General features: G+C 32.1%; 3 protein-coding genes across 6 annotated transcripts; all 3 read right to left on the bottom strand.

Moving 5' to 3' along the window:
* Positions 1-8164: 8164 nt before the first annotated feature.
* On the bottom strand, positions 8165-9200 carry LOC133286923 (pathogenesis-related protein PR-4-like). The gene is made up of 2 exons (XM_061484428.1): positions 8789-9200; positions 8165-8576 (listed from the first exon to the last, which is right to left on the bottom strand). Exons 1-2 carry the CDS (start codon positions 9188-9190, stop codon positions 8358-8360), a joined length of 621 nt encoding a protein of 206 aa, XP_061340412.1. The 5' UTR covers positions 9191-9200; the 3' UTR covers positions 8165-8357.
* Positions 9201-15065: 5865 nt separating this feature from the next.
* Positions 15066-15938, bottom strand: LOC133286938 (pro-hevein-like). The gene is made up of 2 exons (XM_061484451.1): positions 15531-15938; positions 15066-15325 (listed from the first exon to the last, which is right to left on the bottom strand). Exons 1-2 carry the CDS (start codon positions 15936-15938, stop codon positions 15107-15109), a joined length of 627 nt encoding a protein of 208 aa, XP_061340435.1. The 3' UTR covers positions 15066-15106.
* A 7900-nt stretch (positions 15939-23838) lies between these two features.
* Positions 23839-26544, bottom strand: LOC133286947 (auxin-responsive protein IAA16). 4 transcript variants are annotated; one of them, XM_061484465.1, is made up of 5 exons: positions 26093-26544; positions 24818-24882; positions 24457-24781; positions 24296-24357; positions 23839-24164 (listed from the first exon to the last, which is right to left on the bottom strand). In XM_061484465.1, exons 1-5 carry the CDS (start codon positions 26392-26394, stop codon positions 24127-24129), a joined length of 792 nt encoding a protein of 263 aa, XP_061340449.1. In that variant the 5' UTR covers positions 26395-26544; the 3' UTR covers positions 23839-24126. The 4 variants fall into 4 exon arrangements, with proteins under 4 accessions (XP_061340449.1, XP_061340446.1, XP_061340448.1 ...); XM_061484462.1 differs by having other exon boundaries at positions 24457-24736; XM_061484464.1 differs by having other exon boundaries at positions 23839-24191; positions 24457-24882.
* Positions 26545-26750: the final 206 nt, after the last annotated feature.

Below are 26750 nucleotides of genomic sequence, written 5' to 3'. Positions count from 1 at the left end.
TATATTGCGCTTAATTTAAGCGCTACAGGTACTTGTATTTATAGGGCTTCTCTAGGATGATGAAATTATGCAAATACCCGTCCTTTATTTGAAAAGTATGCAATTTCTATTCTGTTAATTCTCGACTTCTCGGTTAATTACGAGAAGTTATCATTGAGCGAATATTGTCCAAGAATAATATAATAGAAAATAATAAAAACATCTTTAACATTATATTACTACGGGTTTTACAAAAAGTGATTGTGTTATGTTATAGAGATTTATTTTCTGTGCCTTAGTTTTTTTTTTTTGCTTCAAAATATGCGGGTCCCACAAAATATTGTGCGTGTAGGAAATTTTTTTTGTAAAATATTTTTACTACCAATCCATTACCACTTTAATATTATTATATATTTTTAAAATTACATTAAAAATTGTTTTTTCATCTTTTTCAGAACTTTTAAGGGGCCGTTTGGTACAAGAATTTTTTTGGATTATCTGAAAAATTGAATGTGGTAATCTTATTTATCCATGTTTGGTACAAAAATTTTAAAATTTTCCCTAATTTTCGCGAGATTTTATTTTGTGTGTAATTTTTTTTTAAAAAACCATCCAGGAATACCATCCAAGAGGTGGTATTTTAGGATTTCTATGAAAAGGAAAATTTTAATACAACTAAATATAACATCAAGAAAATTAACCCAATATTCCCAAGAATATGTTAGTCTACCAAACAACTTTTTGGTAACATTCCCAAAAAACTCATTTTCTCATCATATTCTTGGAAATCGTGATTTCTGAATAAATAAAAAAATTTACTCTACCAAACGCCCCAATATTGTCCGATGAAAAGTGAAATCCAAGTATCCAACGATAACAGTTAAATTGAAGGGGTTTGCATTTGACATTTAACATGACACAACAAACTTTCGTACACACACAACATTTTGTGGGACCCACATTTTTTGAAGAAAAAAAATTACGGCACGCAAAACGAATCTCTATAACATTACACAACCACTTTTTCTACAACATAACTCTTATAAAATCCTAAATTTAAAAACTTAAAAGTTAAGTGAAAATATTTTATTATTTTATAATATATTATTTTTTAACACAACTAACAAATAATTTAATAAAAATAGAAGCGGTTTAAATAATTTAAATATTATTTTTATTCATGATATAGATAAACAGGACACATGGCTTGAGGTGCAGCCTCACATGTAGCAATTTTTTTTTAGTTGTACCGGTGTGGACCCTTCACAATAAGGTCTACCATCATAGTCGACATTGTGCCAAACATGTTATTTTTAGAAGGAAAATTCAAAGTCTTGAAAAAGATTGCAGTAGTTGAACATTCTACATGATAGATAAGACGAAGATAAAAAAAGAAGCTTCTGATTAATAAGATACAAGTTTATGAAAATATTTTGGACTTTATCATGGTGGATTTTACCGTGCACCACTTAAATTTACCTTCTTTTTTTTTTGGTAAGCACTTAAATTTACCTTTAATTTACACGTTTTGCCTCTTTAAATAAAATAAATTTTCTATTAGTAATTTTGTTTGTATTTATTAACAAACAAATTGTCTTCAATGGATGAGGTAAGCAGTCATAGTGGGAAAAATAAAATTCCATTGAATCTTCTACCAGCGTTGATGGCTTGTTGTATAATCGAATTATAGAGCTGCATACACAAAAAATATTTTTTTTTTTTTTTTTTGATAACAACACAAAAAATATTTTAAACGCAAATTTAGGAGAATATTGATGTCTTTGTAATCTGCCTGGCTCAAATTGAATTGATCGACGGTGAAACGATGGAGAAATATAAAAAAAATGCATATTCAATACTTCAAATAAATTTAATCAGACACTAGATAAAATAAAATTAAAAAAAAAAAAAAAAACAGAAAGAAAATTGCACCTAGTTACTTATTCGAAAGAAAAAAAGATGCGTATTGGATTTTGAAATGAGAAGTCAGACCTATATGTTGGATATAGCCTAACGGAATCAAAGAAATTCGACAAAAATATGACGACGGTCACCATAAGAAATTGAACTTCTTTCAAATATCACGAGTCCTTTATCTAAAGATGTGATTTATGGAAATTTATTATAAATTTGTATGATCACCCCGTAAATTTCGCAACCACATGCGGCTTGATTCGCTTGAACAAAAGTTTCAGCAGCCTTCTATAACAGGGATTTCATTGACCTCTTCCACATTGTAGTTTCTGGCTTCTGAACATTCTAAATTCTGAACGGAGTAGGGTGGCGCAAAAGGTAAAGAAACAAGGAAAATTAGTATCTAGCAAAAACACTAGCTCTTCACGGCAACCACGCCTCCCCAGTGAGTTTTGCATAAAATTATGAAATATTTTGCTAATAAGTTTTTTAAACCGGATAAACTTTAATACATCTTATTTCACTATTTTTATATCGCTTTTTTTATTTATTTCAAAGTTTTCATACATCTAACTCCTCTATGATGTAACCTTTTTATCAAGGTTTTAGTATTGATTCTCTTTTAAAGAGTTACTCATCACCTTGTAAAATTTCACAATATTGAAAATCGACAATCCCACGACACATACAAACCGAAAATGAAAAGAGAAATGTGAGAGAAAAATGACACGGTAATTTATCCTGGTTCAACCAATATAGACTACGTCCAGCTTGTCTGTATTATATTCACTTCACCGCCACTCGTTTTCAAGTCACTTGATTTACAAGAGAATATAATTTGGATTTAGAAAACCCTAATAATAGCAGTTATTCATTGACTCAAGCCCAAACTACTAAGAAAAATAAAATTATAATAAATCAGAGACCCACAGTACCATATCTCTGCAGGCTCCCAATTGTCGTCTTTATGCTGAGCCCGCCAACAAGAGCCCTCTCGTCAATATTTGAAGTATGAATCATACTCAACACCAACACGGAGGAGGTAAATATAATTTATTTTTATTCTGTAATAATCATAATTTAAAAATGGAAATGTTTACTCATCAGGTTGATATCAACTCATGAAATCTGCATGCCTTCCCAAAAAATTGCAAGAGGTCCTGGAATCTACTTATAAAGAATCTTGGAATACACCACCCCAAAAGCTAGCTCAAAGGGTGGGAGTGATCAAGGCCCTATAAAGGCCACATTAGTTGCCTCACACAATCAATGCGAGACTATATATCTCAACACGCCCCCTCACACGAGAGCTCATTGGCTTGAAGCGTGAATTATGCACAGACCCAATTTTTGGTTTACCTTTTTGTGCTTTTTATTTTAATTCCACTTTAAAGTGGGGGCGGTGAGGATCAAACTTGTGACCTTATAGTCACTCAAACGCTGATACCATATAAAGAACCTTGGGATACACCACCCTAAAAGCTAGCTCAAAGGGTTGGAGTGTCAAATGTCTTATAAACTCCACATTACAACCAATGTGGGACTATATATCTCAACACGCCCCCTCACGCAAGAGCACTTTAGGCTATAGAAGGGTAGAAATTACACAGACCCAATTTTTGGTTTACCTTATGTGTTTTTTATTTTAATTCCACTGTAAAGTGGGGGCAATGAGGATCGAACTTGTGACCTTGTAGTCACTCAAGCTCTTATACCATGTAAAGAACCACTTCAACCCAAAACCTTAAGGTGTTGGTGAGGGCCTTTTTAATGATTTATATTATTCTCTAACACACCCCCTCACGCAAGAGCCCTTTGGGCTTCTTTTTAATGATTTATATTATTCTCTAACACACCCCCTCACGCAAGAGCCCTTTGGGCTTGAAGCTTGGATATTGCACAGGCCCAATTTTTGGTTTACTTTTTTTGTGCTTTTTTTTTTTATTTAATTCCACAAGTGGAGGCGGTGAAGATCGAACTCGTGACCTTCACTCAAGTTCTGATACCATGTTAAAGAACCACTTCAACGCAAAACCTTAAGGTGTTGGTGAGTGCCTTTTTAATGATTTATATTATTCTCTAAACTACTACTACAATAAGTCATATTCTCTCTTCCACGTATAAAATAAAATTCATTAACAAGATGGTAAAGAAACGATAATAGGATCTTTATGTACAAGTGATCATATACATGCTTTTGAGAAGTGATTTGGAGCGAAGACCATCATTTGAGAAGTGCTATGTATGCGGATTAATTTTGTTGAAGAAAGATAAATAGTGATAATACCACTATATAAACCTGACAGAAAAGAAAGATAGACACAGTCATGAAGTCCAAAAATAGCAGATTATGAAAATAAGTGTTTCAAGTACCGGTCTAAAGTTTATCATATGACATAAAACTATCACTTATACACATATAAAAGTGTGTGGGACTTGTGGATCTATGTGAGAAGAAGAAAAAAAAATTAGACATCACACAATTTTATATATGTAGAAAATAATTTTATATTATGTTATTATTAGAGTTAATAGTGGGAATCAAATTTAATTGGTTCCCAACTATATAATTAGCTAGCTATATTTGAAATGGAACCCCGAAATGGTAGTAGTGACAATGAATAGTTAATCAATAACTTTTGGTTCAAATATCATGAATTTGTTACCTTTAATTAAAAATTTAAAGAGTCACACTCAATATAAACTCCACAATACTAGAGGTGAATTAAATTAGTTAGGAAACAAGAACTTAATTCAGATTAACTCAATAACGCAATTTACAAAGCGATAACTATATATAATTATAAAATTATACAATTAAAATTTAATATAAAATTATATTATAAATAAAAATACTCACAATACTTGACGTACAACACAAAATCGGTAACCAACTATAACCAAACGGGTAATGAGAATGGCAAGTCAAAAATGAAAAAAAAAAATGTTTGACTTATAGACTAAGTTAGGTCAAACAGGTTTTGAAAAAAATTCTTATAATAAAAAACTCTTTTTTTATGACTTTAATGTTTCTATAATAAATGTATATAAGTAATCTACATTCACTACCAAAACGACGTCGTTTTGCGTTAAAAAATTAAAAAATTATAATTAAAAAGACTATTATAACTCCGGAATAAATTATAATTAAAAAAATATCTTGATTTTTGCCTCAAAACGATATTATTTTGGGCTCAATGTAGATAAATTATCTACATTGACTGTAGAAAAACGAACCTTTTTTATAATGGAAAAAAAAAAACCAAAATCTTCTAGGAGGAGCTTTTTTTAAAGCTCTTATCTGCTTTTCTTGAATTGTGTGCTTTTTTAAAATGAAAAGCTATAGAGATAGAGATAAATAATTTTCATGAAATATGTGTTTTTAAACTAAAAAAATTATGTAATTACCAAACAACTTTTAACTTTTTTTTTTAAACTCTTTTTTTTAGCTTTAACTTATAAATAGCTTCTCGTTTAAAAAAAAAAAAAAAGATCCAAACAGGCTAAGTGCCTGTTTGGATTCTCTCTTTTGTTAAGTTAGAAGCTACTTATAAGCATAAGTTAGACCAAATAAATTTTGAGAAAAGCTCTCTTTTTTATAATCAAGAAAAAAGTTAAAAGTTAAAAGCTTCTAGGAGGAGCTTTTTTTTAAGCTCTTATCTGCTTTTCTTGAATTGTGTACTTTTTAAAAAAAAATGAAGAGCTATAGAGATAAAGAGAAATAATTTTCTTGAAATATGTACTTTTAAGTAATTTTTAAACTAAAATTTTTATGAAATTACCAAATAGCTTTTAGCTTTTTTTTAGCTTTAGCTTATAAGTAATTTCTAACTTAAAAAAAGAGAGGATCCAAACAAGCTCTAAGTGAGACGAATTTTGCCACGTTTTTTTACCGATATATTAATAGCAAGCTAGTTATCTAACAATACAACAAAAGAAATTACGGCATACAAGGCATCAATTTTGGGCTGGGTGTTCTGCTAGGCCCTATAGTGTTGGGCTTACGGTGATGAGGTACTAAATAGTTACTTTTATATAAAATTATTATTTAAAACTTTTATTTTGTCCCACTTCTTTCCTTTGCTGCCTTATCTAGTTTCTTTTTTATATAACGATTAGAAAATCATATGGTAATCATGCGGAAGAAAATTTGAAAGAAAAAAATTCATTAAAACTAAAATAGACAAAATATGGTGTTAATTGTAAGTATGGAAACATAATAAAGTTACTCTTAGAGACCAAAATGTCACCGGCTCGAATACAAGAAACTTGAAAGAGATCATCCGGGCACCATCTCAATCAGCACATAGACTATTGACGCTGATTTCAGTACTGGAATTTCTTATGTAAGCATTCTCTCGCCGCAACTACCACCATGTAGATGTAGGAACTATATCGCGATCAAACTAATAATTTCTTTGGTAGGGATCTAAAATTTTAATTTTAAAATCCACCTTAAATTAAATTAATTAGAAAACAACGAATCGATTAAAATATTTATAAAATAAAAGCTATAATATCAATAATATAGCTATGAATTATTTTTGTTATCTTCTAGCATTATAGCACAAGATTATGAGCTACGTACATAGTGCAACTGAAGCAGGTAGCTTTCATGTGGGACAGATATGCTCGGTACCTAGACCAGTCCACGTCATGTCCTTCTAGCTGCTTCCATAAATAATTCATTCTCGGTTAGGCACATGAATTCATAAATAATATATCATAGATGGCATATTCGAATATTATCATTATCAGAATAGAGTTTAGGAATTTCACTTGTTATTGGGAGAATAGGGGAAAAATGAAAAGAAAAATTATAAATAATAGAGGGATTAATTTTATCTCTCCATACATATGTAAGTGAATGGAGTCTTATAAAAGAAAAAATAATAAATAAATAAATTCACTTACTTCCATATGTGTATAAATGTATAAGAGATAAAATAAGTCATTAGAATTAGCCTAATGATAAAGGATTTGGGTAAGTTGTATCAGATTATGGGGAATTCTCACTAAAATATAAAAAAGTATAAGAGATCAAATTAATTTATATTTACAATAAAAAAACATGAAAATCTATAATAAAAATATAAATAGATAGAGAATTAATATATATATATATATAAACGGAAATTATGACTATTTTTTATTTTAGTGAAATATTTAATTTATAAAGTCTTGAAATAATATATTTATACTTAATTTTAAATTAAATAAATAAAATGACATGGAAGATTTGGAGTTTTTTTTTTAAATTTAGTTAAAATAAGAAGACAAGAAACTGAATTTTTTACAACAACAAAAAAAAGATAATTGAAAAATTGTTAATGGAAAAGTAAAATTAAGTCCCACTAATGGACGTACAGCACGTCAAAATATTAAATATGTTTTTACCGGACACTTTAAAACCTGTTGGGCTGAATTGATTATTGCTCCATATTGATAAAGGTAACAAAATGGATCTGATGTATAAGGGTCGGTTCATTTAACACAACTACTTTAACAGGTTGAATTATGTATTTTAAACCACCAATCCAATAAATTCATATTATTAATTTGAAGGTTGGGATAAATCAACTCCCAAGTTAATTTTTTTTAATATCTGATACATAGTATATTAGTATGTTTTATGTGTATGCAAAACTTCTTGTTACATGGAAAAAAATTGATAAACCATAAATATTCTTTGAGAGATAATCTTATTTAAGGTGAGTTCAGTATTAAAACTTTAAACATTTCCAAATATAATACTGGGAAGGATCGAATACATACTCTTATTTTCAACTGCTCAGCTCTCATGTATCAACTAAATTACCATCATCCTCCTGTTGTGACATGAAAATTTTTTATTTCCTCTATAAAGAATCATTTGAACACTTTAAATGAGTTTATATTAATAATTTTATATCTATATTACGCACATTAATACAAGAGCCATGGATGAAACATGAGGCAAATGAGCAGATCAAAAATGTTAGGTAGTGTTCCAATAATTTCCTACAAACTTTAGATGGCAGTCGGACTGTATAAAATTTGTGTAGTCTGCGTTAACCTCAGGCTTATCTGTCATCATACTTCAATTTGTTCTTTTTTGCGTTACCATTATATTTCAACTTTAAAACTTAAATCAACAAATATGATTGGTTACCTTCAACTTTCAGTGGGTTTTTCCAACACAAAACACTCTTGCAGTTTGTACCCAAGTCGAAATTCATAAATTTTGATTCTGAGAGAGAGAGAGAGAGAGAGACTGTAAGAAATTAGGCTGATGCATGATTTTCATCTCATTAAGGATAACAAAATCCATGCCTAAAGGATTATTCTAAGCATGAGCACGTAGAGTATGATGTCTTTCCTAATGGAAACATATACTCTAGTCTCACACTCTGTTAATTACTCACACGGTCACTTTAATTTATTGATTATTGTTACAGAGACAGAAAGCAGAAGATTTACGCAGTTTATTGGTGAGCATCGAGGATTGAGAGTAAAGGGTTGATCAACTCCAGTTCATTCCCACAGTCCACAAACTGATAGTTGACAATTAGGTGGCCCTGTTGGTATCCTCTGCCATCTGTGTCCAATTGGTTGAACACGCCTACATCCAAATCTAACCCTCCGTTGCTGCATTGATCTACAATTCTCACAGTTATCTGCGCTCCCGTTCCTGTGTTTGTCACCTGCATCACCATTCATCCATCACATTTCACACCACGTTCCTTTCACTAATTCAAAATCATCTATTAGACTATATATATTGTATGACATGACAGATATAGAGAGAAAATATATACATCTAACAATCTCTAAAGTCTAAATAATAATTAAGATTAAGATTGCAAATATATATAATACATGATATTAAATTTTGATATGTTAATTAATTAATTACCCTGAGGCACTTTCCACAAGAAGCTTGACCGTGAGGTCCAACGGGGCCACAGAAAGCTGTCCATCCATATTTGCTGCGCCATGAGTAAGGTTTGGAAGCGTCCCAGGTGGAGCAGTAAGCACTGACAGCGTTCAAGTCCCATCCATGTTGCTCCGGTTGATAGTAATGATATGTAGCCCGAACATTAGATGCACTTTCTCCGCCGCTGCCGCCCCGACAGTTGCTTTGGCAGTTGTTAGAGGGAGAGCAGTAATCATCGGTGTCGCCACAGTAACCGTATTGGCTGCAGCACAGATTGTTTGGGCATGTCTGCCCACCCGCTTGTCGACCGCATTGTTCACCGTTCGCCGTCACTATCAAACACGCCAATACTGCAACGCTTATGATCCCAACTTTTCCCATGTCTCCTTCCCAACCTTGACATTTTTGCCAATGTTTGGTTCAGCATTTATATAAATAAGGGTTTTATTAGTGTTATCTTACATGATTTAAATGTTGTTTCCAACACACACGAATGGAGAGAGAAAATGGAATGATAAAAGAAAAAGAAAAATATGTGGACCCCACCTCTTTAGTGTGTGTAGGAAAGTGATGTTATATCATGATACATGATAAACATATATAAAACCCTATAAATAAATATATACCAAACCATCACTTTCCATTGGCGCTTTCTTCTTTATGACACAATACATACCCACATACGGCGGCTATACAATGAGAATAAAGATATCAGATTTTGCATGTAGGCTCGACCTGACCGATGGATGTGTATAAATTGGGGCGGCTAAACTCTAAAGGTTGCACAGTTGGTCAACAATCGGGTAGGGACTAGTCGGCATCATTATCTGTAAGATATTATTAGAAAATCATGACTCACTATCACTGATTTCTTTCTTTTTATTTGAATTGAACACGCAACCTACCCAAACCTCTCACACACACACCAATCCTAATACTCTTCAGTGACTTTTTCAGATATGGTAAATTATATGTTATCTATTCACATTTATAAACACCCATTATTTAATATTTGAAAAAAGTATTTATAATTTTAAATGACATAAAGTTATGTCGTTTTAAGAGAGATAGACACAGAATAAATTTTTTATTTAAATTTTAAATTAAAAAAAAACTCACCTACTTTCTCTCTTCTATGATTTTTATTTTTTGTGTTTATTTCTCTCTTAAAATAACATAACTTATATCATTTAAAATGACAAATACCAAATCCTTAATATTTATATCCAATTTATTATTTGATTTTAACTCATTTCGTATGGTGGATGGGGCACCGTGCATTCTTTTAGGTAGCGTTGGACATGAAATAACATTATTACAAATTTTGAGAAAAAATTATTTCATATATATCTAATACGTACTAGACATGGGAAAGTGACTCACTTTTAGATAATATCTTACTTTCTAACTTTGTTTGTTAGCAATTGATTAAAATTAATGAGTAACTCAAATTCTTGTAGTCATGAGTAACTCAAATTAACAACTATTTACATTCAATTATGTGTGTAAGGGGAAAAACCCAAGTGGACTCAAAGAATCGAAAAAGTACAAGCTATTGTCAAATTGAAAATTAGTGAGCCCATCAAGTAGATACGAACTCCGAACATCATAGAACCGAACCCAATAAGAGAAAGAAAAAAAAAACACATCAGTAATTTCGGGGGATACTAGATTATTATAATTGGGCAATTATTTTCTCCTTTTAAAAGAGAAAAAAAAAATTATTAGAAACTCATAGCATAACTGGGTTCTATTTTATTTTATTTTTCTTTCTATTATTTTGTAAACTCTACTTTTATGTCATGAGTCACTAATACCAGAAAATATTTTCCCTTATTATAATGGGTTTTATGTTTATCATGTGACATAATCTAACTCCATTTTCCTACACACACATCAAAGAGGTGGGGTCCATATTTTTTCCCTTCTCTTTCATCATTTCATTTTCTCTCTTTTTTATTGTGTGAGTAGGAAAATCAAGTTGAGTTATGTAACATAATAATCATAAAACCCTATTATAATTACACATATCATTTTAAAAGGAACTGTTAAAACAGTTCATAAGTGTGTCAAATCACCTAAACTCTGATGAGACTCCTACTAATGAAGTTAGGCTCCATCTAAATCCAGTGGATTATATTGTAACGTTTCTTCATGGTTAAATGGAGAGAAAAAATTATCAACTTGTTCAGAGAGCTTTTAAAAATGATTATTTCTAGAAAAAGTGAACTCTCAAAAATTTTACAAGATCATAATATTTCACATCTCGTTCACCCCAAATTTTTTTATATATATATTTTTGGAAAAGTTATATGTATCCTTTACAGGAGGCAATTCTATTCGAAGAGGATCTAGAGTTAAAACTTTCAAATCCCTCTCAAAAATAATATTAGAAAAGATCAATCAAAACTTCTACAAACTTCTATCTTTCTTTCTTTTTTAATAAATTTCTATCCTTTTGTCTTGGTACAATTAATACTACTATTTATACATGTCATCTCATGCAACAATCCACACTCTTCATCACCCTAAATTATTATCTTGGTAATAGTATTATGATTTTATATATATTGACATTTTCATGCTTCAATTAAATCCCACAATGGAAATTTGCTTTTTGAATTATAAATTTATTTTGGTAATAAATTGCTTTCATGATAACAACACTACTAGAAAAGTCTTTATTATCGACGGAATTTTTCGACGGAAAAAAATTCCGTTGAAATTATTGACGAAATTTTCCACGGAATCTGTTTTCCGTCTAAAATTTCGACGGAATTCCTTTTTCGTCAAAAATTTTCGACGGAAAAGTAATTCCGTCGAAAAAGTTTGAAAAGATATAATAAAAACAAATTATATTTTATGGACTTCTCGACGGAATTGAAATTCCGTCGAAAATTTTTGAAAAAAATAAAAGAAAAAGAAATTATATTTTGTGGAATTTTCGACGGAATTTCGATTCCGTCGAAGAATTTCAACGGAAAAGGAATTCCGTCGAAAATATTTGAAAAAAGAAAAAAGAAAAAAGAAAAAGAAATTATATTTTGTGGAATTTTCGACGGAATTTCAATTCCGTCGAAGAATTTCGACGGAAAAGGAATTCCGTCGAAAACTTTTGAAAAAAATAAAAGAAAAAGAAATTATATTTTGTGGATTTTTCGACGAAATTTCGATTCCGTCGAAGAATTTCGACGGAAAAGGAATTCCGTCGAAAACTTTTGAAAAAAATAAAAGAAAAAGAAATTATACTTTGTGGATTTTTCGACGGAATTTCGATTCCGTCGAAGATTTTCGACGGAAAAGAAATTCCGTCGAAAATTTTTGAAAAAAGAAAAAAGAAAAAGAAATTATATTTTGTGGAATTTTCGACGGAATTTCGATTCCGTCGAAGATTTTCGACAGAAAAGGAATTCCGTCGAAAATTTTTGAAAAAAGAAAAAAGAAAAAGAAATTATATTTTGTGGAATTTTCGACGGAATTTTGATTCCGTCGAATATTTTCGACGGAATTTCGATTCCGTCGAAGATTTTCGACGGAAAAGGAATTCCATCTAAAACTTTTGAAAATAATAAAAGAAAAAGAAATTATATTTTGTGGAATTTTCGACGTAATTTCGATTCCGTCGAAGAATTTCGACGGAAAAGGAAATTCCGTCGAAAACTTTTGAAAAAAAAAAAAAAAAAAGAAAAAGAAATTATATTTTGTGTATTTTTCGACGGAATTTCGATTCCGTCAAAGATTTTTGACGGAAAACGAATTTCGTCGAAAATTTTTGAAAAAAGAAAAAAGAAAAAGAAATTATATTTTGTGGAATTTTCGACGGAATTTCGATTCCGTCGAAGATTTTCGACGGAAAAGAATGTTAATCTCCTATGTGTGGTATGTTTTCAGGATGTTAGTCTATGAGTATGTCAATAATGGAAACTTGGAGCAATGGCTTCATGGAGCTGATAGTCATCCATGGATATCTTACCTGGGAAGCACGTATCAAGATTCTCCTTGGCACAGCCAAAGCGTGAGTATCTGCATCTGTGCTTCTTTTGGTTTTCTTAGTCCTCATATAAAACAATATACTTGTTTCAAGCTTGCGAATTTACACGAAGCAATCGAGACAAAGGTGGTGGTGCACCTTTGAGTCAGTATTTTGTCCTCTGCCCTATAGAGAGATGAACTTTTCCCATGCTCAATATTGTTAAACTTTCATAAAAAAAATATGTTTCTTATATTCTTTTTTGCTCTATATATTTCTCAGATATGTGGCTCTGAATATGCAAATACTGGCCTTATATATAGATAGATAGGTACGTGACTTTTTTGCTCTAAATATAGATTGCTTTTTATCAATGATTTAAGAATATAGAGTTAAATAATAGTTTAAATGTTATATCTTTTATTATTTTTTCTCTGTTATTTTTTGTACTAATAGTCTAATGGAGTAAAAGGACAGCCAGATAGAGTATTTCAGTACCCCCATTAACTATTTTAATTTGATAGTTAATTAATTTTGTTCACGTTATATCAGGTACCCACCCACTTACATTGGAACAGACATGAATTACAATTACAATCAGGTAGGCATAATAATCCGGTAGAGTTACAGTTGCACAATTTAATACCAAAATTAATTAAATGTATATATGAGGGAAAAAATACTTTTTGACGTAAGAAATATGATTTACAATTATAAGGCTACGTAACTTATAAAAGTTACGTTAGTTATATATATATAACATACGTAACTTATAAAACTAAAGTAACTTTTATATATATATATATATATATATATTAAAAAATTTGCAAAAAAATAAAAAATCCTAATATATATATATATATATATATATATATATTACAAATGAATTATTGTTGGTCTCTTTTCCTTCTTTTTTCCCCTCTCTGTTTCTTATGTTCATTTTTGGTTGTATTTGTAACCACAAGCTTATATCTACAATTTTTATCTGTAGACCATTAATATTACCTTTGCAGCAGTAAATTGTTAACTTGAAGAAGCCATTGGAAAATATGAGTAAGTATTTTTGGTTGGTTGTATAACTTCAGATTATATATTATGTTAGATTTGTTGTGCTTTTCCAATTATTTGTGTTTTAAATATTTTACATGCCTACAGGTACAGTTGCACAACAAGAGGAAAGGGTTGCACAACAATAGAAGAGGGCTCCACAGCAACAGAAAAGGGTTGTAAAACATGATTTTTGTATCTTGTTTGGATGTATATGGCATGGACATAGACTTTTTTCATTAGTATATAAGAGAGACTTTTGTACACATAATTATATTAAGATCAATATGAATTTGATATATTATTTACTGTCTTTATATTTGTTAATCAAGTGCAAAAGATAAATAGGTATTAATTTTGTAGAGCAAAATTAAAATAAAATTTGACAAAAAAACAATTTCGTTGAAAATTAAGGCAATAGTTTTTGACAGAATTTAATTTATTTTTTGTAAAAAATGATTACAAAATTTTTTGACGGAATTTTATTCATTTTCTATCAAAAAATTTCGACGGAATTTGTTTTTCGTCAAAAACTTTCGACGGAATTTATTTTTCGTCGAAAATTAATACAAGATTTTTCGACGGAATTTCATTGATTTTTCGTCGAAATTTTTTGACGGAATCAGTTTTCCGTCGAAAACCATTACAACAATTTTCGACGGAATTTTATTCATTTTCCGTCGAAATTTTTTGACGGAATTTATTTTTCGTCACAAATCGAGACAAGATTTTTAGACGGAATTTCATTCATTTTTCGTCGAAAATTTTCGACAGAATTATTTTTCCGTCGAAACTTCCTACAGAAATTATTCCGTTGAAATTTTCATCGAAATTTTTCGACGGAATCTGTAATTCCGTCGAAAAAATTGTTACCCACGAACATATATTCGACGGCTTCATTTCCGTCGAAAATTCCGTCGAAAACATCATTTTCGACGGAATTTTAATCATTTTCGATGGAATTTTTCCGTCGAAAAAAAAACATTTTCTAACAGTGCAATAATCTCAACTTTAAAACTTAAATCAACAAATATGATTGGTTATCTTCAACCTTCAGTGGGTTTTTCCAACACAAAACACTTTCCAGTTGATGACCGAATGGAATTCCATCTCATTAAGGATAACAAAATCCAGAACTAAAGCATTATTATGATAATGAGCACGTGAGTATGATTTCTTTCCTAATGGAAACATATACTCAAATCTCAGACAGTGTGTTACTCACACGCCCACTTTATTGATTATTTCTTCAGAGACAGAAAGCAGAAGATTCACGCAGTTTATTGGCGAGCATCGAGGATTGAGAGTAAAGGGTTGATCAACTCCAGTTCATTCCCACAGTCCACAAACTGATAGTTGACAGTTAGATGGCCCTGTTGGTATCCTCTGCCATCTGTATCCAATTGGTTGAACACGCCTACATCCAAATCTAACCCTCCGTTGCTGCATTGATCTACAATTCTCACAGTTTTCTTCGCTCCCGTTCCTGTGTTTGTCACCTGCATTGCAACATTCATCCATTACGTACATTTCACACCACGTTCCTTTCACTAATTCAAAATCTATTAGACTATATATTGTATATGATGACATGACAGATATAGAGAGAATATATATATATATATATCTAACAATCTTTAAATAATAATTAAGATTAAGATTGCAAATATAATACATGATATTTTAATTTAATATCTTAATTACCCTGAGGCACTTTCCACAAGAAGCTTGACCGTGAGGTCCAACGGGGCCACAGAAAGCTGTCCATCCATATTTGCTGCGCCATGAGTAAGGTTTGGAAGCGTCCCAAGTGGAGCAGTAAGCACTCACAGCGTTCAAGTCCCATCCATGTTGCTCCGGTTGATAGTAATGATATGTCGCCCGAACATTAGATGCGCTTTCTCCTCCTCCTCCTCCGCCGCCCCGACAGTTGCTTTGGCAGTTTTTAGAGGGAGAGCAGTAATCATCGGTGTCGCCACAGTAACCGTATTGGCTGCAGCACAGATTGTTTGGGCATGTCTTCCCACCCGCTTGTCGACCGCATTGTTCACCGTTCGCCGTCACAATCAAACACACCAATACTGCAACGCTTATGATCCCAACTTTTCCCATGTCTCCTTTCCAACCTTGACATTTTTGCCAATGTTTGGTTCAGCTATTTATATAAAAAAATATATACCAAACCGTCACTTTCCATTGGCCCTTTCTTCTTTATGATACAATACATAACCCACATGCGGCGGCTATACGATGGGAACAAAGGTATCAGATTTTGCATGTGAGCTCGACCTGACAGATGGATGTAAACAAAAGGGGGCGGCTAAACTAGAAGGACTTGCGGGCATCAAAATCGGTAAGATATTATTAGAAAATGAATAAGGATCAGTTTATAATTATTTTTTTTTACAAATTACACTAAATATGACAGGTGATACACTCTTAATTAAAGTATGACAGGTAATTTTTTTTTAGGCCTGATTCTATTTTTTTAAGTATGTTAATTAGTACGAATTATACTAATTAATGGAATGGAAATCGATCTGCATTTCTGAATTCTATTGTATTCTAGTGGTATAATGCACTCTACGGATAATATAAAAATATAAAATACTCTTTCAATCAAAAAAATCTTTTTTAAAATTCTATTCCCGTGTTCATATTTTCAAAGAAAATGGAATACAAATCGATTTGTATTACTTGTATTCCATTCCAACCGAAATATTTTTAAGATTTATATCTCGATGAACTGGCTTTTGCCAAAGTTATATATGAAAAATAATAAGGAACCGCGGAACCCCTACCCCTATTCTATTTTTTTGTCCCCTTCTTTTTTTTTTCTAAAAAAAAAATAGTTCTATACTATTAAACGGATACAAAATAGTGTAGTTTGTAAACAAAATATTTGTAAATATAAACTTTCCATTAGAAAATAATGACTCATTATCACAGACCTTTTTTTATTATTATTAAACCAAAGGTATCTCCACAAAAGAGTCAATTTTGTTCGGTGCGGATTCAGAAGTAAGATTTTAAATTTCTTCCAAAATATTATATCGAGGAGGATTACTTATTTTTTGGGATATGGTAAATTGTATTTATTCATTCACATTTATAAAAACATATTATTTAATATTTATATAAAAGATAATATTTTTCTTATGTTTCATAAAAAAAAAAATGAATATGAAACAGAAAAAAGTTGGTAAAGAGAAAAAAAATAATTATTCTAGAACCCATTTAAAAAATGTGAATGTAGGAGATAATAATTATCTTATGCAACATGAAAAAAAGTATTACCCTTATATCAATTTTATTATTTAACTTTAACTCATTTCAGGTTCTTATGGTGGATGGGCACCAAGCATTCTCTTAGGTAACATTCGACATGAAATAACATTGATCAAAATTTTAAGGAAAGAGTTATATATTTCATATCTAAAAATAGATATGGGAAAGTGACTCACTTTTTAATATTGCTTTCTAACTTTGTTTGTTTGTTTGCAATTGATGATGAATATTAATGAGTAACTAAACTTCTTGTAGTCACGTGAGTAACTAAAATTAACAAGTAAAACTATTTACATACAATTATATGTGTGTGTGTGCGCGTGTAAGGGAAAAACCGAAAAGGTACAAGCTATTGTCAAATTGAAAACTAATGAGCCCGTCAAGTAGGTACGAACTCCGAATATCATAAATCGAATCCAATAAGATAAAGAAAGTAAAACAAATCAGAAATTTCGAGGGATACTAGATGATTATAATTACCCAAATCCTTTTGAAAAATAATTATTAAAACATTTCATAAGTGTGTCAAATCACCTAAACTCTTATGAGACTCCTACTTATGAAGTTAGGCTCCATCTAAATCCAGTGGATTGTATTGTAACGTTGCTGCATGTTTAAATGGAGAGACAAAATTATCAATTTGTTAAGAGAGCTTTTAAAATTGATTATTTCTAGAAAAATGCACTCTTGAAAAGTTTTACAAGGTTATATTATTTCACATCGCGTTCACTCCAAATTTTTATCTTTTTGACTTAGTACAAGAACCGTTAACGAGGCTAGAGAACCAAATATGTAACTCTAGGAGGTGTAGTGGTTAATATAGGGTGTTTTGATAGCAATAGTATGAATTATGCCAAAAAAAAGTCTCACGTGATGTGTGTAACAATGGGAGCTAGGTGGTGTAAAATGGCTACTATAACTCTCAAAGTTGACAGAGTAACGGTTCATACAAAGTAAGTGATAGTGTCCCTTTATGATGTAAAAGAGAGGGGTATTTATAGTTAGGGTTGAGCCCTTATTTATGTGAGGAGTGAGTCAAATCAATTACCATGAGAAAAAGCCATTTCAGCCCAGTCTTGCAATGACAAGATGCTTTGCAGCTGCTGCATTGCAAATAGCAACTGTTGTGCTGGAAAAGTATGATGGAGGAGACACTTTGGGTGCCTGTAATGAAAAATGGGACGTGGGAGTATCCAAGTAAGACATTCTGATGTCTAATATTAGGAAAAATCTGCCGTAGTGGGTAGTGGGCCAGGGTTGACAACATTGTAAATGTTGCTCTGGTGGCACTGGTAAAGTGGGAAGAGGTTGCATGGACCCTTTGGTATTGGGCCGATAATATTGGACCTATCGAGTGAGCCAGCTAGATCAGTATAATACATACCCATATTGACATTTTCATGCTTCAATTAAATCGCCCAAGGAAAATTTGCTAATTGAATTATAAATTTATTTTGGTAATAAATTGCTTTCATAATAACAAAAATCTTCTATATAATCTCACAAGGATTTTTTATTTTATTTTATTTTTTTGAATGGAAGAGACAATTGAGTGAGAAGGGGAAGGAAGGTCATAGGAAAGAAAGGGGGAACACGTGATATAAATTCAGTAGAACCCTCATTGAAAGGCTGTTGCCTGAAGCACATGATCTAGTCTGGCGCACCTTATCACTTTGTCCCTTGATCTTATGTATCTCAACCGACCGGATCCTACTCCCTAATAACGTGACAGATAAGTGCACGTTGCATACTGCTTGAGAATCATATAATTGATGCTGTACAAAAAATAAAAATAAAAATAAAAAAGAATCATACATTGATTACAAGACCCAAACACAACCAAGTTAATACGTATACGCTGTATACGTTATTACGTACAACTACGAACGCAGATATTCTTATTAAAAAAGCAAACCAACGATAGATAATTGTCACATTTTTTACTTAGAAACAATAACGGGGGCTCATATGAACATACTCGATATCATTTCTTGCCTAACTATTTTGTCATAATATATATAAAATACACAATACATTTACAAGAAAACTATTTCATATAAACTTGGCTCCTATATTAGACTCGACCTTGCTCGAGCCAATTTGCTTCACTGGGACGCCGCAGAGATTGTTGACGAACGTGGAATCTAAAAAATTGACTTCAGCTTCAGTTCTTGCACTTTTCCAGTGCTCTCGGTGCTGTAAATCGGTAAATAACAGTCAGACCTAGGGTCATTACACCACATTAATTAATTAAGATAAGATCTTTTGTGTTTGAAACTTAATTTGGATCACTAACCTAGCCCGATTGCCTCATATCCTTTCATAATGCGCACGCGCTTGCATGATTCCCCGAACATTCTGTGAAATTATCTAATTTAGTAAGCAATAATTACATAGTAGAAATTGTGGTAAGATAAAAAAAAAAAAAAAACAATATTGCTTGTGGGCTCGACCTGACCGATGGATGTATATAAAAGGGGGCGGCTAAACTGTAACGGGTAAGGACTAGTGGGCATCAATATCTGTAAGATATTATTAGAAAATCATGACTCACTATCACTGATTTTTTTTTTCCGGATAAACTAAAAATATTTTTTACGGAAAATAATTTTGTTCAAGGTAGGTTTGGATTAAGATTTTAAATCTTTCACAAATATAATACTTGGAATGATCACTTACTTTTTAAGATATGGTAAATTGTATGTTTATTTACATTTATAAACATGTATTATTTAATATTTATATCAATTTTATTATTTGATTTTAACTCATTTCAGGTTCTTATAGTGGATGGGCACCAAGCAATTTTTTAGGTAACATTGTACATATAAGTGTATAACGTTAGATCAAAATTTTAAGGAAAAAGTTATTTCATATCTAATAATAGATATGGGAAAGTGACTCGCTTTTTAATAATCTATTGCTTTCTAACTTTCTTTGTTTGCAATTGATTACAATTAACGAGATACTAAAATTCTTGTATTCACGAGTAACTAAAATTAACAAGTAAAAATGTTTACATATAATTGGAAAAAGTGTGTATTATTTTAAAGGATATAAAATTATATCATTTTAAGTATAAGAAAGAGATAGATAAAAGAGGAGAGAGAGAGAGTGAACAAAAAAATATAAAGATGTGAGTCTCACCTCTTTATGAGAGTGAAATAATATAAGTTGTATCATTTAAAAAGACAAATATTTTTTCCTAATTATACATGTGCAAGGAAAAAAGTCAAGTAGACTTAAAGAATAAAAAAGTACAAGCTAATGTCAAATTGAAAACTAGCAAGCCCATCAAATAAATACGAACTCCGAACATCATAGAACCGAACAAAACAAAAAAAGCAAATCAGTAATTCCGAGGGATACTAAATGATTATAATTAGCTAATTTCCCAAATCCTTTTAAAAATAATTATTAAAACAGTTCGTAAGTGTGTCAAATCACCTAAACTCTTATGAGACTCCTACTTAGGGAAAAGTATCATTTTGAAGTTTTTGGACAAAAGAATTGCCCGGTTAAAACTGATTGGATAAGTTTTTTCAAAGTAATGCAGTCAAACATGTCGCCTATGCTGACGGGACTAGTCTCGTCACTGATACTGACGGGACTCGTGCCACGTAGGCAATCCAATTACCATAAATCTTCGGAAGACCATAACTTGTGACTCGGGTATCCAAATAAGATGATTTTTTTTTTGATTTCACATAACTTTTTGAGATCTACGCAATGATACCTCGTTTGACATATTTTATCTCCCACAAACATAGTTTGAATTTGTAACAATTGTATCACAATCACAAGAGTGTTTATCTATAAGACTATGTTTGTGGGAGATAAAATATATCAAATGATGTGTCATTGCGTAGATCTTGAAAAGTTATGTGAAATCAAAAAAAAATCATCTGATTTAGATACCCGAGTCACAAGTTATGGTCTTCCGAAAATTTATGGTAATTGGACTGCTTACGTGGCGCTGACATGGCACGAGTCCCGTCAGTATCAGTGACGGGACTAGTCCCGTGAGCATAGGTGACATGTTTGACTGCATTACTTTGGAAAAACTTATGCAATCAGCTTTAATCGGGCAATTCTTTTGTCCAAAAACTTTAAAATGGTGCTTTAGCCCTCCTACTTATGAAATGAGGCTCCATCTAAATCCAGTGGATTCTATTGTAACGTTTCTGCATTTTTAAATGGAGAGAAAAAATTATCTAACTTGTTAAGAGAGCTTTTAAAAATAATTATTTCTAGAAAAATGCACTTGGAAGAGTTTTACAAGGTTATATTATTTCATATCACGTTCACCCCAAATTTCTATCTTTTTGTCTTGGTAAACAATACTACCGATGCAAATATTTATGGGATTTGCTTTTCTCCTTTTGCAGAAAAATTGGCCAACTTCCTACAAATACAAAGAAACAATGGGTTCCATCATTTCATAAAAAGAAAATAAAAAAAATGAGACACGATTTTCTGTTAGTGCAGGAAAACAAATTCATTTACCTCCGGCTTAAGAAAAAGTTTGCCCAATATTTATACATCGTATCTCTTACAACTATCCACCCTCTTTACCACAGTAAATTATTATCTTGGTAATAGTATTATGATTTTATACTGACATTTTCATGCTTCAATTAAATCCCACAAGGGAAATTTTCTTTTTGAATTATAAATTTATTTTGGTAATAAATTGCTTTCATAATAACAATAATCTTCTATATAATCTCACAAGGATCTTTTATTAAAAACAATATATTGCTTTTAAATTTAGTGGAACCCTTATTGAAAGGTTGGCCCACCTTATCACTTTGCTCCTTGATCTTTTGTATCACAACGAACCGGATCCTACTCCCTAATAACGTGATAGACAAGGCCATTATTATTAAACCTGAGTCGTTTATTGACCTGGTCGAGGTACTTGGTCACTTGTTCAATCAGTGAGTCACTGGTAGGGGTGAAACTGGGTCGGATTGGACTACAGGGGTCTACGGCTCGGCCTACATCAGCCTAGACCTGACTTAGTATATTTTGTATAATAGGCCGGGCTCGGGCCTTAAAAAAACCTGTTTAATAAAAAAGTCGTAGGCTCACTTTCATAAGGCCGGACCTATAAGCCTACAGGCCGGCCTATATTGTACTATTTATTTTAAATAAAATAAAATAGAGTAAGTATGTCTTGAAGAAAAAAAAAAGATATAAATTTAATCAATTTTAATTATTTATAATTTAATTTTATTCGATTATATTTTAATAGAAATCTTACTTTATTTCTTATATAGGAGGAACCAACATCTCACATGTTAGATTGTGTATATGAATATATTAAAAGATTTTTGGGAGAGGTTACTACAAGCATCATGATGTGTTTGTTGGATTCATATAATTATTTTAATTTACATAGTATGGATTTGTTTATCTGATGAAATATATGTTATTTAGTTTGAGCATTTTGCTTTTGAAAATGACTTAAATGCATATTGTATTAGTTTTGTTATGATTCATGATTCTGTTTGGACGTTGAAATTATGATTTTTGGTGTAGCAACAGAATTTGAGTACTTTGTAAAGTTGATTCATGGTTATGCTTGGAAGTTAAAAATTAACAGACTAACGGGCCAAGGCAATTTTTTTTTTTATAAACGAGTCAAACTAGGCTAACAGTTAGACTCATACTAGGCTTGGGTCAGGCTAAATTGAAATTTTTTGACGTAGGCTTGGGCTTTTCAGGGCAAAGCTTGGCCCAGCCCAGCCCACTTTCACCCCTAGTCACTGGTTCAACCGCATGACCCGTTGAGTATATGTAAATCTACAATTTATATTAAAAGAACTATAATTATACTTAAATACTTATAAAAAATATACCAATTTCAAATATTTTAATATGAAAATAATAAATTACACATCATTGTCCAACAAAATATCAAGAGTAAATACCCTTTTGGGTCCCTAACAAAAAACACGGTCCCCACTTTAGTCCTTTACAAAAAAAAAATTAGTCAGTTGGTCCCTAACAAATTCAAAGTGGACCCATTTTAGTCCTTTTGAGGGACTAATATGGGTCTTTTTTGAAATTGTGAGGGACCACGATTTCAACTAAATAGGTCCACTTTGAATTTGTTAGGGATGAACTGACTAATTTTTTTTGTAAGGAAATAAAGTGGGGACCGTGTTTTTTGTTAGGGACCAAAAAGAGTATTTACTCAAATATCAATCTAACATATAATATTTGTGATACTAGTGTTTCAGGTTCAGTAAACGACATCTCTAACTATAAATCAAATCAAAATTCCTTGCATATTGCATAATCAAGATAATATTAGTGTTGTAGATACATAATCTATGTAAGTTAATAAGCTACAAATCACTCAAATATTTCTAAAGAAAACAAATCATTTGTGTTTGAGAGTAAAAAAAAAAAGACATTAATTTATGAAAATAAATTAGCTTTTTTTATTTATAGACCGGGTCGGGTCATCGATTGAACCGACCGGGTCATCAATTTTTATGAAATCCGATCAGGTCGCACCGGTTCTGAAACATGGCCGGTCCAATATGAAAACTGGACCAGTTACATGACCGATTCACCAATTTCCGGGTCAACCCGGTTTTTTAACATTGGATAAGGGCACGTTGCATAGTGCTTGAGAATCATACATTGCTTGCAAGACCCAAACACAACCAAGTTAATACGTATACGCTGCATACGTTATTACGTACAACTACGAAAGCTAACGTTCTTATTAAAAAAGCACACCAACGATAGATAATTGTCACATTTTTTACTTAGAAACAATAAAGGGGGCTCATATAAACATACTCGACATCATTTCACGTCCCTAACTAATTTCTAACTATTTTGTCGTAATATATATAAAATACACAATACATTTACAAGAAAACTATTTTATATAAACTTGGTTCCTATATTAGACTCGACCTTGCTCGAGCCAATTTGCTTCGCTGGGACGCCGGAGAGATTGTTGACGAACGTGGAATCTAAAAAATTGACTTCAGCTTCTGTTCTTGCATTTTTCCAGTGCTCTCGGTGCTGTAAATCAGTAAATAACATTCAGACCTAGGGTCATTACACCACATTAATTCATTAAGATAAGATCTTTTGTTGTACCCAAAAAAAAAGATAAGATCTTTTGTGTTTGAAACTTAATTTGGATCACTAACCTAACCCGATTGCCTCAGATCCTTTCATAATGCGCACGCGCTTGCATGATTCCACGAACATTCTGCGAAATTATCTAATTTAGTAAGCAATAATTACATAGTAGAAATTATGGTACGAGAAAAAAAAAATTATATATATTAATGATGAAAAGAAGACTCACTCCCAGGGTACATCACCCACAAGCATCCAGTCTCCATCTTTGTCTTCATAAGTTGGTACGTAATCAGAGCCATTCAGAAGATCTATCAATTTGCTCTCATTTAGCAAGTCCTTCATGCCTTGGGATCCACATTTGCCATTGGTGAATGAACAAAACATTTTAGCCAGGGCATCTGACAGCTCTTGATAGCTCTTGTACAACTTCAAGTCCACCTTGCGTAAATAGGGTGCACCATCCATGCTCACCTTCACGAAAGCCGCTGCGGCATTGTTGGTGGTGGCTGCAGCAGTAGCTGCGGTGGTGGTGGTGGTGGTGGCGGCGGCAGCTGCTGCCACCTTCTTTTCTGCTTCGTTGTTGTTACTCCTTTGAACGTTAGCAATGTTCTTTCTGAATGACCGGACTGGTGGCCAACCCACCACTTGTGCCCTGCAAATTCAAGATTAATTACATCAACAAATTATTATCCTCATTCAAAATAAACAAGCAAAGGATCATTTTTATTTTTATTTTTTGTAATTAATCTAGGCTAGCTAAATATGGTAAATTATTAATCATCTGGCGTGAAACGGATTTACACAGAACAAGTAATTTCACCATCAAGGCAGAGTCATGTGGTTTGAGTTCACACTAGCTTTAAATTCAATAAAACAGATTATGGTTAAGTTTGGTATTATTCGGTATACAATAATTGCTTGTGTTGGGCACATGACTATGCAATAACATAATAATATTAGAGGGAGAGAGGGATGTGTTGCGTAACGCGTTAGGTGACCGGACAGGGGCGTGGACTATCCTTTTCCTTTTTGCCCCTTTTTTCCTTAGCTGGTTTGAGTCTGAGAAAATGTTAGGTGGATGACTATGAAAAAAGCAAGATTCCGTGTGTCTTGTCCTTTTCCACTGTCCACCCGACAATGAAGCATGCCATCCGCAAAGAAATCCAACCAAGCTTGCTTACCGTCCTATTCCTGGTCCTCATCCTCCATCACTCAATGCTTTTTTTTTTTTTTATTGCCGAAAATCTGGATGACATTATCTTTTTCTCCTCCAAATCCGGATGACTAATACATCTTAATTATACATTGTCCTTTTTACTTTTCCTTTTTAGTTGTTGCTTACTTAGTCTAACCAAAAAAGAAAAATACTAGAAACAACATCATGTGTTACCAATTGATCTAGAATGCCTAATTCAAATATCAAGTTCAGATCGGCCAATACCTAACCACTAGCAAACTCTAAAGTAGCTTCTGTTATATTTTAATTATTTTCAATGTAGAAGTTCAACAGATCATGTTAGACCGAAAATAATCCTCCCCTTTCCTTCATGAAATTTGAAATCTCTATAAACAAGATTAAGATTGCTTCCTCTGTCTCACTTATATGAAATGCGCATCATTTAATCGTTTCCTTAAGAGTTACGAATTGAACGAATTCAGTTAATGTTTAGTACTAAAAATCTACAGTCCCAAAGAACATCTAAATAATTTTTTTATTTTCCTTGAATAAAAAAAAGAAAGTAAAACATAAACATCACCCAGTTTCGAGTACTAATTTAAACTATAAAATCACCATGCATACAATAAACACTGAAGCAGACAAAAAAAAGCATCAAGAAACAGAGGAAGGAGGGAAAACTAACTTTGCAGGCGGTTTTGCTGGGTCGTTAGCGCGAGCAGGAGGAGCTGCAACAGTGGTAGCAACGGTCTTCTCTTTAGCCTTGTCGGCTGAGGCCAAGACATTATTTGATGAAAGATTAAGCTTCAAATCCACACTAGCACTGCTTGTCTCCGAAAAGCCTCTCTTTCCAGTGAAGGTACTACAAGTGTTCTTCAGTGTGGACTCTCCTTCGTTTCCATTCCGAGGCAGCCCGAGTCGCAACTCGGTTTCTTCGAAATTTATCATGCTGTACTTGTCTCGCTCTGACCCCATAACACTTGTCATTCCAAATTAACAACAACCTTCCGAATCAGTTGATCTCAGGACTCGGGTATATGCTACGCTATGCTTGGTTTTCTGGTTTGAGTTCAGAAACCTTAACTCCGTTTGAGAATTGAGGTTGAGATGTTGGGAGGAGAAAATGGTCTGCGGTTGGGTTAAGTTTTTGGTGATATATCGATTGAGAGTGCGGTGTGTTTTGAGGAACATCGGGTGGTGAACATGTTGCCACGTCTAAGAGATTCTTACGGTTAGATCATCCGCTTCTTGTTGGGTGATGATGTCACGGATGGTGTCATTATAATACATAATAATTGCGGTGTGCCTAGTTCACATCCTACTACTACTATCACCAATTATTA

This window comes from Gastrolobium bilobum, unplaced genomic scaffold (assembly GCF_033153095.1).
Source record: "Gastrolobium bilobum isolate Gb01-03AN ecotype WA unplaced genomic scaffold, APGP_CSIRO_Gbil_v1 utg3810, whole genome shotgun sequence".
NCBI classification, from domain to species: Eukaryota; Viridiplantae; Streptophyta; class Magnoliopsida; order Fabales; family Fabaceae; genus Gastrolobium; species Gastrolobium bilobum.
The sequence above is the reverse complement of the archived record's forward strand: the minus strand, read 5'-3'. Positions and strand labels throughout refer to the sequence as shown.